The sequence below is a fragment of the Arachis hypogaea genome, chromosome 5, assembly GCF_003086295.3.
Source record: "Arachis hypogaea cultivar Tifrunner chromosome 5, arahy.Tifrunner.gnm2.J5K5, whole genome shotgun sequence".
NCBI lineage: Eukaryota > Viridiplantae > Streptophyta > Magnoliopsida > Fabales > Fabaceae > Arachis > Arachis hypogaea.
In genome coordinates, this window is record NC_092040.1 from 55868724 (window position 1) to 55884165 (window position 15442).

Genomic DNA, 15442 nt, shown 5'->3' on the forward strand with positions numbered 1-15442 from the left:
TTGTCGTCGCCGAGCTCGGCTTCTCTGTGTTCGCCGGTGTCGCCTCCTCTACGGTCGCCGTTGCTCGCCTTCCTCCTCACCATCGGTAAGTAATACTTTGTTCACAAATTTTGTACCCATTTCCTCGGCGTCTGCTTGCTGGTTTAGGGTTTAGAAGTTGATTTTCTGATTAGCTGGATTAGCTGGATTAGCTTAGGTTATTGTTAGAAATTTGTTAGTAATTCATTTGCTGAGTAGCTGGATTTTCTGAGGTTATTGTTTGCTGGAATAGATTTATTTATTTTTTCTTATTTTCTCTTCATAATTTTTTTGCCCAGGTTATTATTTGCTTGCTGAGCTTATTGTCTGTTGAGCTTATTGTTACTCTATTCGTGATTTGGTTGTTATTTCTGATTTTCTGTTCATGATTTTTTTTGAGGTTATTATCTTGCTGAGCTTATTGTTATTATTCATGATTTGTTTGGTGAGCTTCTTTGTTGCTGAGCTTAATTTATTTTGACATTGGTTGCTGAGTTTATTGGTTGCTGAGGCCTGAGGGTTTTTGTTGTATGTTACAGGCAAAACCCAGTCGCCGGTCACCAGCTTCGAAGGCCACCGTCCGTCGAAGTCTTGCTCCAACACGTGAAGCTGGGCATCAGCCCCGCTGGTGTGCATAGCCCTCAAAGCTCTTCGTGTCAGCACTCATTCACTCCATTGAGTATTCCAAGTAAGTTTCTTTCTGTTTATTTCAATTTAATTAGTTTAGTTTTTACAATTAGCTAAGTTTTTTTCAATTTGATCTCATAATTTCAATTCTAATGAGCATTGATCTGCATTCGGAGAGTCCCTTTAGGTTGCTCTTTAGCTAGATATCGTATGCTATGATTCTAATTGAAAGTGTACTATAATGATGAAGGGATACCCTGTAATCCAAGCACGAATGGAAATGCAAGTTTGACTTTTAACTTTCAACTTTTAAGGCTTGTAATTTGTTCATTCATTAGCTAGGGGCATATACTTGTAATCTATTGTAGCACTACTGCTGCTGCTGCTTCTATTAATATGTCTAGTTATTTTAGAGGAATATTATATGTATGATGCATTCATGCTTGTCTCCCATTACATTCTCCTTTTAAATGCGGCTGGTTTTTATAGTTTTAGTATATAAGTTTTCTAATTTGCTAATTTAATATTTTATTGTTTTTTCTGACTTTCTTTTCATGATTTTTTTTGCCCATGTTATTATTTGCTTGCTGATCTTATTGTTTATTGAGCTTATTGTTACTATATTCATGATTTGGTTGTTATTTATGATTTTCTGTTCATGATTTTGTAGTTCTGAGGTTATTATTTGCTTGCTGAGCTTATTGTTATTCTATTCATGATTTGTTTGGTGAGCTTTTTTGTTGCTGAGCTTAATTTATTTTGTTATTGGTTGCTGAGTTTATTGGTTGCTGAGGCCTGAGGGTTTTTGTTGTATGTTACAGGCAAAACCTAGTCGCCAGTCAGCAGCTTCGAAGGCCACCGTCCGTCGAAGTCTTGCTCCATTCCCCGAAGCTGGGCATCAGCCTCGCTGGTGTGCATAGCCCTCAAAGCTCTTCGTGTCAGCAGTCATTCACTCCATTGAGTATTCCAAGTAAGTTTCTTTCTTTTCATTTCAATTTAATTAGTTTAGTTTTTACAATTATCCAAGTTTTTTTCAATTTGATCTCATAATTTCAATTCTAATGAGCATTGATCTGCATTCGGAGAGACCCTTTAGGATGCTCTTTAGCTAGATATCATATCCTATGATTCTAATTGAAAGTGTACTATAATACATATAAAAATACCCTGTAATCCATGCATGAATGGAATGCAAGTTTGACTTTTAACTTTCAACTTTTAACGCTTGTAATTTGTTCATTCATTAGCTAGGGGCATATACTTGTAATCTATTGTAGCACTACTGCTGCTGCTGCTTCTATTAATATGTCTAGTTATTTTAGAGGAATATTATATGTATGATGCATTCATGCTTGTCTCCCATTACATTCTCCTTTTAAATGGGGCTGGTTTTTATAGTTTTAGTATATAGGTTTTCTAATTTGCTAATTTAATATTTTATTGTTTTTTCTGACTTTCTTTTCATGATTTTTTTTGCCCAGGTTATTATTTGCTTACTGATCTTATTGTTTGTTGAGCTTATTGTTATTGTATTCATGATTTGGTTGTTATTTATGATTTTCTGTTCATGATTTTGTAGTTCTGAGGTTATTATTTGCTTGCTGAGCTTATTGTTATTCTATTCATGATTTGTTTGGTGAGCTTTTTTGTTGCTGAGCTTAATTTATTTTGTTATTGGTTGCTGAGTTTATTGGTTGCTGAGGCCTGAGGGTTTTTGTTGTATGTTACAGGAAAAACCTAGTCGCCGGTCAGCAGCTTCGAAGGCCACCGTCCGTCGAAGTCTTGCTCCATTCCCCGAAGCTGGGCATCAGCCTCGCTGGTGTGCATAGCCCTCAAAGCTCTTCGTGTCAGCAGTCATTCACTCCATTGAGTATTCCAAGTAAGTTTCTTTCTTTTCATTTCAATTTAATTAGTTTAGTTTTTACAATTAGCCAAGTTTTTTTCAATTTGATCTCATAATTTCAATTCTAATGAGCATTGATCTGCATTCGGAGAGTCCCTTTAGGCTGCTCTTTAGCTATATATCATATCCTATGATTCTAATTGAAAGTGTACTATAATACATATAAAAATACCCTGTAATCCATGCATGAATGGAATGCAAGTTTGACTTTTAACTTTCAACTTTTAACGCTTGTAATTTGTTCATTCATTAGCTAGGGGCATATACTTGTAATCTATTGTAGCACTACTGCTGCTGCTGCTTCTATTAATATGTCTAGTTATTTTAGAGGAATATTATATGTAAGATGCATTCATGCTTGTCTCCCATTACATTCTCCTTTTAAATGGGGCTAGTTTTTATAGTTTTAGTATATAGGTTTTCTAATTTGCTAATTTAATATTTTATTGTTTTTTCTGACTTTCTTTTCATGATTTTTTTTGCCCAGGTTATTATTTGCTTGCTGATCTTATTGTTTGTTGAGCTTATTGTTACTGTATTCATGATTTGGTTGTTATTTATGATTTTCTGTTCATGATTTTGTAGTTCTGAGGTTATTATTTGCTTGCTAAGCTTGTTGTTATTCTATTCATGATTTGTTTGGTGAGCTTTTTTGTTGCTGAGCTTAATTTATTTTGTTATTGGTTGCTGAGTTTATTGGTTGCTGAGGCTTGAGGGTTTTTGTTGTATGTTACACGCAAAACCCAGTCGCTGATCACCAGCTTCGATGGCCACCGTCCGTCGAAGTCTTGCTCCATTCCCCGAAGCTGGGCATCAGCCTCACTGGTGTGCATAGCCCTCAAAGCTCTTCGTGTCAGCAGTCATTCACTCCATTGAGTATTCCAAGTAAGTTTTTTTCTTTTCATTTCAATTTAATTAGTTTAGTTTTTACAATTAGCCAAGTTTTTTTCAATTTGATCTCATAATTTCAATTCTAATGAGCATTGATCTGCATTCGGAGAGTCCCTTTAGGTTGCTCTTTAGCTAGATATCGTATCCTATGATTCTAATTGATAGTGTACTATAATACATATAAAAATACCCTGTAATCCAAGCATGAATGGAATGCAAGTTTGACTTTTAACTTTCAACTTTTAACGCTTGTAATTTGTTCATTCATTAGCTAGGGGCATATACTTGTAATCTATTGTAGCACTACTGCTGCTGCTGCTTCTATTAATATGTCTAGTTATTTTAGAGGAATATTATATGTAAGATGCATTCATGCTTGTCTCCCATTACATTCTCCTTTTAAATGGGGCTAGTTTTTATAGTTTTAGTATATAGGTTTTCTAATTTGCTAATTTAATTTTTTATTGTTTTTTCTGACTTTCTTTTCATGATTTTTTTTGCCCAGGTTATTATTTGCTTGCTGATCTTATTGTTTGTTGAGCTTATTGTTACTGTATTCATGATTTGGTTGTTATTTATGATTTTCTGTTCATGATTTTGTAGTTCTGAGGTTATTATTTGCTTGCTAAGCTTGTTGTTATTCTATTCATGATTTGTTAGGTGAGCTTTTTTGTTGCTGAGCTTAATTTATTTTGTTATTGGTTGCTGAGTTTATTGGTTGCTGAGGCCTGAGGGTTTTTGTTGTATGTTACAGGCAAAACCCAGTCGCCGATCACCAGCTTCGAAGGCCACCGTCCGTCGAAGTCTTGCTCCATTCCCCGAAGCTGGGCATCAACCTCACTGGTGTGCATAGCCCTCAAAGCTCTTCGTGTCAGCAGTCATTCACTCCATTGAGTATTCCAAGTAAGTTTTTTTTTCTTTTCATTTCAATTTAATTAGTTTAGTTTTTACAATTAGCCAAGTTTTTTTCAATTTGATCTCATAATTTCAATTCTAATGAGCATTGATCTGCATTCGGAGAGTCCCTTTAGGTTGCTCTTTAGCTAGATATCGTATCCTATGATTCTAATTGATAGTGTACTATAATACATATAAAAATACCCTGTAATCCAAGCATGAATGGAATGCAAGTTTGACTTTTAACTTTCAACTTTTAAGGCTTGTAATTTGTTCATTCATTAGCTAGGGGCATATACTTGTAATCTATTGTAGCACTACTGCTGCTGCTGCTTCTATTAATATGTCTAGTTATTTTAGAGGAATATTATATGTATGATGCATTCATGCTTGTCTCCCATTACATTCTCCTTTTAAATGCGGCTGGTTTTTATAGTTTTAGTATATAAGTTTTCTAATTTGCTAATTTAATACTTTATTCTAATCAGTGAAACAAGTTTTTAATGTTATCGTTTCAATTTTAAGAACATTCCCTCCCCCCTTTCCCAAAATTTCAAGAAAGATATAGATATTAATTTTTTTTATATTGTTGTATGATGCAACCAGTGAACAATGAGTTAAGTTTGTTAATATTGCAATTTGAATTTTGAAGCTTATGATGAGAATTTTGTATCAACTTTATTGAGGTGAAGTTTGGCACATTTTTTGTTTCTTCAGAGTATTGGGCAGGAAGGTTTGAAGAAGATATTGGTAGCTGCACATCACAAGATTTTTACTAAGATGTACTTGATCCTTAGAGTGGCATAGTAATCCTTAGGTTGCTGTTTGATTAGGTTAGCTTAGTTGAATTAGGTGGTTAGGTAGTCAATTGATTTTGTAGTGGATTTAGGTTTGAACTCTGATGTTTATTCTATCTGAAATTGATTTTCCTATGCTGGTAATGACTTGCCCTGTTCTAATTTAGTTTCATGCTGCTGGTTTATTGATCTGTCCTGTGCTAAATTAGTTTGCTTGGTGCTGTTGATTAGGTTTAAACTGTTATTGATCCTATATTGCTATTTCATTGATTTACTTTTGTGCTAAACTGGTTTATATGATGCTGCTGCATAGTATTATTGCTGCCTTATTCTTATGTTGGCTGCTGCTACTTAATTTGTACCTTGAAGCAATGACTTTGCCCAAAGTTGAAATCTCAGTTCAGAAATAATAATGTCATATTATTATAATTATAGTTAGTATACAATATAAACTAATTATTGTTTGATATAAACTAATTATCAACGAAGGTTGTTGTTTTGACAAACTGTTTTGACTACACCTTGAATGGATACTCAAGAATTTTTCGAGACTATTACAAAGTGAAAGAAATACCAAGACCCATTCAAAATAATTAAACAGAAGATGCGTATTTTGAATTTTAAGTTCAAACCCCATTTTTGGGTCTCCTGTTTGACATGTTCACTTGCTTTATGTTTCACCCTTTTAATGTATTAAATAATATGTCATTTTCTTCTATCTATTTTTATAAGTAACTTGATTAATTTTCTACTTGATTATCAATTATCATAACTCAGATCTTGTTACATACTCTAATTAATTTTGTATAAAACTTAAATTGAAAGACCAATTTTAAAGATTAATGCTCTTTCCAATGTTAAAAAAATAAAATTAAAAAAATATAGTTTTTCTTTTTTCAAATAAAATTTATAGGCAAGAAAGGGAGGTTTAATAATTTAATTCTTCATATAGTCACCGTTGTCCTGAATTTTTTTATTTGTTTTGCATACAGGATATTGTTTTTGGACTGGTAAAGACAAAATGATTTGATTAGTTGCTGTGGCACAGTTGATAACAACTTCAAATGGCATCTCAAAATGAAGGAACTAAGCAGTAAGTTTATATCATACTTGATATATATTATAATTTGATCTTCTAGTTATTTAAGTAGCGTGTTTATGGTAGCTAGATTGTCACTATAATTGGCCTATTAGACCATGTTTAGTAAGTTCAGATCTTTGCATTATTAGGTTTAATCATGTTTTGTCAAAAGATTGGATGGATTTACCAAGATTTGAGAACGAGTACATAGTTGGTGTAAAAAGTTTTTTAGAGTTTGCCTTCGTAAAAGGAAAACCGGTTGGAAAAGAAATCCAATGTCCGTGTGCAAAGTGTGGAAACACTTATTGGCGTAAACGAGACGCCGTATATGAGCATCTTATTTGCTATGGGTTTGTCGAAGGTTATAAACGATGGACTAATCATGGGGAATCAGTAATCCCAACAGTAGTAGATACTGACATGGATGATCGAGGCGGCCTTGATGATATTGACGGGTTGCTGCGTGACGCATTCGGAAATATGGCAAATCTTGAGGAGGGAAACAGTGGGTTGAATGAAGATGCGAAGAGATTTTATAAGCTAGTAGACGAAGCAGGTCTGGAATTATATCCGAATTGTACAACTGGATTTTCGAGATTATCGTTCATCATTCGTCTTTACCACTTGAAGTGTCTACATGGGTGGAATAACACATCGTTTACCTCCCTCTTGGAGTTATTGAAAGAAGCTATACCTGATTTGAACATTCCCATTTCTTTTAATAAAGCTAAGAATATGGTTAAAGAGTTGGGTCTTGACTATGAAAAAATTGATGCATGTCCTAATGACTGCATGCTGTATCGGAATGAGTACATAAATGACTCAGTTTGCCGTATCTGTGGAGAGTCTCGATATAATCAGACTCCTACTACGGATGACAACGAAGATGACTTTGCGCTTCCGAATAAAGTTCATAAGGTTGCTGCGAAAACCTTAAGATACTTTCCTTTAATACCAAGGCTTAAAAGGCTTTTTATGTGCCCAAACACAGCAGAGGCGTTGAGGTGGCATGATGAGCAGCGTTTGAAAGACGGTTGCATAAGGCACCCTGCTGATGGCCAAGCATGGAAGAACTTGGACAATCGATACCCGACCTTTTCAAAAGAACTGCGCAACTTGAGGCTTGGTTTGGCAAGTGACAGTTTTAATCCTTTTCGAACTATGAATGTGTCACATAGCACATGGCCAGTTGTCTTAATGGTGTACAACTTTCCCCCTTGGATGTCCATGAAGTCAGAATATTGCATGCTCTCTTTAATCATACCTGGACCTTGTTCACCAGGAAATAATATTGATATTTTTTTGCAACCATTGATCGAAGAGCTGAAGGAGCTATGGGTGTTAGGGATAGATACATATGATTCTTTTAAGAATGAAACTTTTCAAATGCATGCTGCACTTCTTTGGACAATCAATGATTTTCCAGCGTATGCGATGTTGTCCGGTTGGAGTACGAAAGGAAAGTTAGCTTGCCCTTGTTGCAACCATGATACTTCTTCTTGTTACTTGAAACATAGCCAAAAGACAGTTTACATGGACCATAGGAGATTCTAGATATGTATCTATCCCTAACACTGTATGACCATAGGAGATTCTAGATATGTTGACCATGCATGGAGGTCTAACAAGAGATCTTTTAATGGAAAACCAGAATTCAGGGGTCCACCACGAATGTTAACAGGTGAAGAGGTTCTAGATATGCTAAAGTCAATAGATAATGCCTCTGGGAAGACGCAAAGCAAAAATAAAGGCCAATGGAAAAAAAGATCAATCTTTTTTGAGTTACCATATTGGCAGCACTGTATGATCAGGCACAACCTTGATGTAATGCATATCGAAAAAAACATAGTTGACAGTATAATTGGTACCTTATTGGATATTCCTGGAAAGACAAAGGATCATGCAAAAGCTCGTTATGATCTTAAGGAGATAGGCATTCAAAAGAATCTTCACCCAATAAATACTAAGGATGGCAAAAGAACTAAACTTGCTAGAGCATGCTTCTCCATGACCAAAGGGGAGAGATCCATTTTTTGTGGTGTTTTGAAGAAAACAAAATTGCCCGATGGAAGTGCTTCAAACATTTCTCGTTGTGTACAACAAGAAGAGAGAAAGCTTTACGGTTACAAGACTCATGATGCTCACTTCATGTTGCATTACCTATTGCAGATACCAATCAAGAGCATTCTTCCAGATCATGTTGCTATTCCTCTAGTGCGCCTGTGTTCCTTTTTTCGTCGGCTATGTCAAAAAGAAATCTCGTTAGAAGAGATTAATGGTTTGGAGTCGGAGATTGTAGAGACTTTGTGCCAGTTGGAGAGGATTTTTCCGCCGACCTTTTTTGATATAATGGTTCATTTGCCTATTCATTTAGCTAATGAACTAAGGTTAGGTGGTCCCGTCCAGTTTCGATGGATGTATCCGATTGAGAGATACATGTGCACACTAAAAGGGTATGTACGTAACAGAAGTCGTCCAGAAGGATCAATTGCGGAGGGTTATTTGGCTGAAGAGTGCTTAACTTTTTGTTCAAGATATTTGCATGAGGGAGTGAAAACAAGATTCAACAAAGTATCTCAGAATAATGATGCAGGCACTTCAACCAAAGATCCTGATTCAAATTTGTTCACAAACAAGGGAAGTCCATTGGGTGGAAAAAAAGGGCAACTAATTATTTTGGACGAAAAGTCACTCCTTCAAGCTAATGCATATGTATTGAACAATTGCGATAACGTGGAACCTTACATGAGGTAAATTTGCACTTCTCATTAGTTATATTCCTTAGACTAATCTTGGTAGTATTACATAATAATATACACTCCTTGTAGAGAACATTGTGAGCAACAAAAGCAAGACAAGCGGAAGCGAAAGTGGAACATCGTTAAAGATCAGAATGAAGACTTTATCGAGTGGTTTACGAGACGTGCCATGAAGGATGATATTCCCGGTTGGATACGACAGCTGTCTAAGGGTCCAAATAAAGTTGCAAAATCATTTTCTGCTTATGTTGTCAACGAGTACAGATTTCATACTAAGCGACGAGAAGTGATGCGGAAAACGCAAAATAGTGGTGTCACTGTGGTGGCTGAAACTACAAGCTTTGCGAGTGTTAAGGACAAAAAACCAATCAAGGCCAATATAAGATATTATGGTAGAATTATGGATATTATCGAGTTAGACTATTATAGCCAATTTAAAGTTGTGTTATTTAAGTGTGAGTGGTTTCTGGCTGAGGAAGATGATTATGGGTTGACATACGTTCATTTCAACAAAAGATGTTACCAAGACGAACCATTTGTGTTGGCAAGCCAAGCACACCAGTGCTTTTATGTGAAAGATCCATATATTCCCTAAAAGCATTATGTGATGAAAACGGTTCCCAGAGACTTGTTTAACATTGGTGTCCAATTACAGTTTGACCCTAACATAAGAGAGCCACATGAATCGGCAAATAGTCCGATACCCTTAAGTGATATTGGTGAGGTAGACTTGGTTAGACAGGGTGTGCGACCTACTATTGTTGATGTGACACCGAACAAGATCAAACCTAAAGACAAAGAAATAGTGTCTGATGATTTTGATAGTGATGCTGAATTTGAGGTAGTGTAGAAATTGTCCATGATGCTTGGTTTTTTAACTTATTTTCTTATGCGTTACCATGTTTGTTAACTATATTTTCTAATGCATTATCATGTTTATTTTCTAATGCATTACCATGTTTGTTTACTTTATTTTCTAATGTGTTATAATGTTTCTTCTTTCTTTTAATTTTGGCAATGTTAGTATTGATGCTTTATTTGACTTTTTTTTTATACAGGATGAACAATGAAGGAAATTCCAAGAGAAAAAGGTTAAGGACTCTATCACAAATAGAGTCACAAAGAAGTCCCTTGAAGATGAGGAGTCCAGTAAAAAATTTAGGAAAAATTCAATTCACAAGTGCTTATTCCTTGCTAAAACAATTTCAAATAAAAAGGGAACATGTTTTAGCTGCATGTGGGGCTAATAGTAGTAAACATGAGACAAGGAAAAATGGCAAGATACCGAAAAAGGTGTTGACAAGAGGTGAAGATGAAGGTCAAAGCAAAATGGTAACCAAGAAGATAACAATCATCAGAGACGGTGAGGATCAAATCAAGATGCCAACAAAGAATTCCAACGAAGAAAATCATCTAGTCAAGATGAAAGCCATTGAACATGAGGATCAAGGTGGGAAGAAGCTGTCTAGGAAGAATTTGCCAATGAAGAGATCAAAGGTGGAGGGTGATAAAGTCAAGATAAATACCAATGACGCTGAGGGTCAAAGCAAGAAGCCGACCAATAAGATGCCGATAAAGGAATCGAATGAAGAAGATGCCAACGAAGAACATAAGATTGAGTCTCTTATCCCTGCTATGACTTTAGACGATTTTTTTGAAAAATATGGGATATCATTAGATGAAAATGATGAAGAATATGAATATGATTATGATGAGCTCAATCCAACCTGATGTGTGGAAAACGATCCAACACAAAACTCACCGGCAAGTGTACCGGGTCGCATCAAGTAATAATAACTCACATGAGTGAGGTCGATCCCACAGGGATTGAAGGATTGAGCAATTTTAGTTTAGTGGGTGATTTAGTCAAGCGAATCAAGTATTGGTTGAGTGATTTGTGTTTAACAGGAAGTAAATGATAGTAAATGTAAAGGGGGAAGGGAGAAGTGCAGTAAATTAAAGAACAGGAAAGTAAATTTGCAGAAACTTAAAGAACAAGAAAGTAAATGACTGAAACTTAAAGTGCAAGAAACATAAACTGCAGGAACTTAAATGGCAAGAAAGTTAAATTGCTAGAAAGTAAAAGGGAATTGAGGAATGGGATTGCAGGATCTAAACAAAGAAGAAGTAAATTGCAGCAATTGATTGAGCAGAAATTGAATCAGAAGCAAATAAGCATTCAAACAGAAAGGAAATAAAATGTAGCAGAGGTTCACAGAAGAACCAAAAGTAAAATTGGGTCTCAGATCTCAAGAGACTAGGTAGCAGAGCCTAGATCTCTAATTGCCTTCCTAGATCCAAGTTAACAAAGCAATTGACAAGAATTAAAAGAGAAAGCAGTAGAAGAACAGAAATCAGATTCAATTATGCAGAAAATGGTGCGCGAAATTGTGAACAATACTTTTTCACAACTCTCATAATCCCCAGTAATGGCTCCAAAAACGTGGTAGCTCAATACCATGGCATTACACAACTTCGCACAACTAACCAGCAAGTGCACTGGGTCGTCCAAGTAATAAACCTTACGCGAGTAAGGGTCGATCCCACGGAGATTGTTAGTATTGAAGCAAGCTATGGTCATCTTGTAAATCTTAGTCAGGCAAACTCAAGTAGTAATGGTGATGAACGAAAATAACACAAAGGTAAAGATAGAGATACTTATGTAATTCATTGGTAGGAACTTCAGATAAGCGCATGAAGATGCCTTCCCTTCCGTCTCTCTGCTTTCCTACTGTCTTCATCCAATCCTTCTTACTCCTTTCCATGGCAAGCTTAAGCAAGGGTTTCACCGTTGTCAGTGGCTACCTCCCATCCTCTCAGTGAAAGCGATTGCATATGCTCTGTCACAGCATAGCGGAATTCATCTGTCGGTTCTCAATCAGGCTGGAATAGAATCCAGTGATTCTTTTGCGTCTGTCACTAACGCCCCGCCCTCAGGAGTTTGAAGCACGTCACAGTCATTCAGTCATTGAATCCTACTCAGAATACCACAGACAAGGTTAGACCTTCCGGATTCTCTTGAATGCTGCCATCAGTTCTCGCCTATACCACGAAGACTCTGATCTCACGGAATGGTTGGCTCGTTTGTCAGGCGAGCACTCGGTTGTCAGGCGATCAACCATGCATCGTGCAATCAGGAATCCAAGAGATATTCACTATGGCCTTAGTTGCTTGTAGAACAAGAGTGGTTGTCAGTCACTTTGTTCATGGGTGAGAATGGTGATGATTCGTGACAATCATCACCTTCATCAAGTTGAAGAACAAATGATATCTTGGACAAAGAACAAGCGGGATTGAATGGAAGAACAATAGTAATTGCATTAATACCCGAGGTACAGCAGAGCTCCACACCTTAATCTATGGTGTGTAGAAACTCCACCGTTGAAAATACATAAGCATGAGGTCTAGGCATGGCCGAATGGCCAGCCTCCCAATGATCTAAGATAGCATACAAAACGAAGATAGCTACCAAAGTCTTCTAATACAATAGTAAAAGGTCCTACTTATAAGAACTAGTAACCTAAGGTGTACAGAAATGAGTAAATGACATAAAAATCCACTTCCGGGCCCACTTGGTGTGTGCTTGGGCTGAGCAATGAAGCAAATTTCGTGCAGAGACTCCTCTTGGAGTTAAACGCCAGCTTTAGTGCCAGTTTGGGCGTTTAACTCCCATTTGGGTGCCAGTTCCAGCGTTTAACGCTGGGATTTCTTAAGGTGAGTTTGAACGCCGGTTTGGGCCATCAAATCTTGGGCAAAGTATGGACTATCATATATTGCTGGAAAGCCCAGGATGTCTACTTTCCAACGCCGTTGAGAGCGCGCCAATTGGGCTTCTGTAGCTCCAGAAAATCCACTTCAAGTGCAGGGAGGTCAGAATCCAACAGCATCTGCAGTCTTTTTTGGTCTCTGAATCAGATTTTTGCTCAGGTCCCTCAATTTCAGCCAGAAAATACCTGAAATCATAGAAAAACACACAAACTCATAGTAAAGTCCAGAAAAGTGAATTTTAACTAAGAAACTAATAAAAATATACTAAAAACTAACTAGATCATAACAAAAACATACTAAAAACAATGCCAAAAAGTATACAAATTATCCGCTCATCACAACACCAAACTTAAATTGTTGCTTGTCCTCAAGCAACTGAAAATCAAATAAGATAAAAAGAAGAGAATATGCAATGAATTCCAAAAACATCTGTGAAGATCAGTATTAATTAGATGAGCGGGGCTTTTAACTTTTTGCCTCTGAATAGTTTTGGCATCTCACTCTATCCTTTGAAATTCAGAATGATTGGCTTCTTTAGGAACTCAGAGTCCAGATAGTGTTAATGATTCTCTTAGTAAAGTATGATGATTCTTGAACATAGCTATTTATTGAGTCTTGGCTGTGGCCCAAAGCACTCTGTCTTCCAGTATTACCACCGAATACATACATGCCACAGACACATAATTGGGTGAACCTTTTCAGATTGTGACTCAGCTTTGCTAAAGTCCCCAATTAGAGGTGTCCAGGGTTCTTAAGCACACTCTTATTTGCCTTGGATCACAACTCTTTATTTCTCTATATATATATTTTTTTCGTTTTTTTTTTTCGATTTTTCTCTTTTTTTTTGAATAGCTTTTTCTTGCTTCAAGAATCATTTTAATGATTTTTCAGATCCTCAGTAACATGTCTCCTTTTTCATCATTCTTTCAAGAGCCAACATTCATGAACCACAAATTCAAGATACATATGCACTGTTTAAGCATACATTCAGAGAACAAAAATATTGCCACCACATCAAAATAATTAAACTGTTATAAAATTCAAAATTCATGCAATTCTTCCTTTTTCAATTAAACACATTTTTATTCAAGAAAGGTGATGGATTCATAGGACATTCATAACTTTAAGGCATAGACACTAAGACACTAATGATCACAAGACACAAACATGGATAAACATAAGCATAAAATTCGAAAAACAGAAGAATAAAGAACAAGGAAATCAAAGAATGGGTCCACCTTAGTGATGGCGGCTCTTTCTTGCTCTTGAAGATCCTATGGAGTGCTTGAGCTCCTCAATGTCTCTTCCTTGTCTTTGTTGCTCCTCCCTCATGATTCTTTGATCTTCTCCAATCTCATGAAGGATGATGGAGTGTTCTTGATGCTCCACCCTTAGTTGTCCCATGTTGGAACTCAATTCTCCTAGGGAGGTGTTTAGTTGCTCCCAATAGTTTTGTGGAGGAAAGTGCATCCCTTGAGGAATCTCAGGGATCTCATGATGAGTGGGATCTCTTGTGTGCTCCATTCTCTTCTTAGTGATGGGCTTGTCCTCCTCAATGGGGGTGTCTCCCTCTATGTCAACTCCCACTGAATAACAGAGGTGACAAATGAGATAAGGAAAGGCTAACCTTGCCAAGGTAGAGGACTTGTCCGCCACCTTATAGAGTTCTTGGGCTATAACCTCATGAACCTCTATTTCTTCTCCAATCATGATGCTATGGATCATGATAGCCCGGTCTATGGTAACTTCGGACCGGTTGCTAGTGGGAATGATTGAGCGTTGTATGAACTCTAACCATCCTCTAGCCACGGGCTTGAGGTCATGCCTTCTCAATTGGACCGGCTTTCCCCTTGAATCTTGCTTCCATTGGGCGCCCTCTTCACATATGACTGTGAGGACTTGGTCCAACCTTTGATCAAAGTTGACCCTTCTTCATGGCCACAACTTCATAGAAGTGGTCTTGATGCACCCTTGAGATGAATCTATCCATCTCCCATGACTCGGAGGTGGAAGCTTTTGCCTTCCCTTTCCTCTTTCTAGAGGTTTCTCCGGCCTTGGATGCCATAAATGGTTATGGAAAAACAAAAAGCAATGCTTTTACCACACCAAACTTAAAATGTTTGCTCGTCCTCGAGCAAAAGAAGAAAGAAGAGAGTAGAAGAAGAAGAAATGAGGAAGAGGGAGATGGTGGTGTGTTCGGCCAAAGAAGGGGAGAAGTGGTGTTTAGGTTGTGTGAAAATGAAGGGTTGAAGAAGGGTATATATAGGAGAGAGGGGGGTAATGGTTCGGCCATTATGGGTGGGTTTGGGAGGGAAAGTGGTTTGAATTTGAAGGGTGAGGTTGGTGGGGATTTATGAAGGATGGATGTGAGTGGTGAAGAGAAAGATGGGATTTGATAGGTGAAGGGTTTTTGGGGAAGAGGTGTTGAGGTGATTGGTGAATGGGGGAAGAAGAGAGAGAGTGGTGGTGGGGTCCTGTGGGGTCCACAGATCATGTGGTGTCAAGGAAAAGTCATCCCTGCACCAAATGGCATCAAAATTCACGTTTTGAGCCAATTCTGGCGTTAAACGCCGGGCTGGTGCCCATTCCTGGTGTTTAACGCCAGGTTCTTGCCCTTTCCTGGCGTTTAACGCCAGTCTGGTGCCCCTTTCTGGCGTTAAACGCCCAGAATGGTGCCAGACTGGGCGTTAAACGCCCAACT

The 15442-nt window shown here is 37.2% G+C and overlaps 1 protein-coding gene across 1 annotated transcript; it reads left to right on the forward strand.

Moving 5' to 3' along the window:
- Positions 1-451: 451 nt before the first annotated feature.
- LOC112803556 (uncharacterized) lies at positions 452-7768 on the forward strand. The gene is made up of 9 exons (XM_029298711.2): positions 452-463; positions 558-646; positions 1316-1322; positions 1467-1555; positions 2225-2231; positions 2376-2464; positions 4043-4049; positions 4194-4282; positions 6364-7768. Exons 1-9 carry the CDS (start codon positions 452-454, stop codon positions 7766-7768), a joined length of 1794 nt encoding a protein of 597 aa, XP_029154544.2.
- Positions 7769-15442: the final 7674 nt, after the last annotated feature.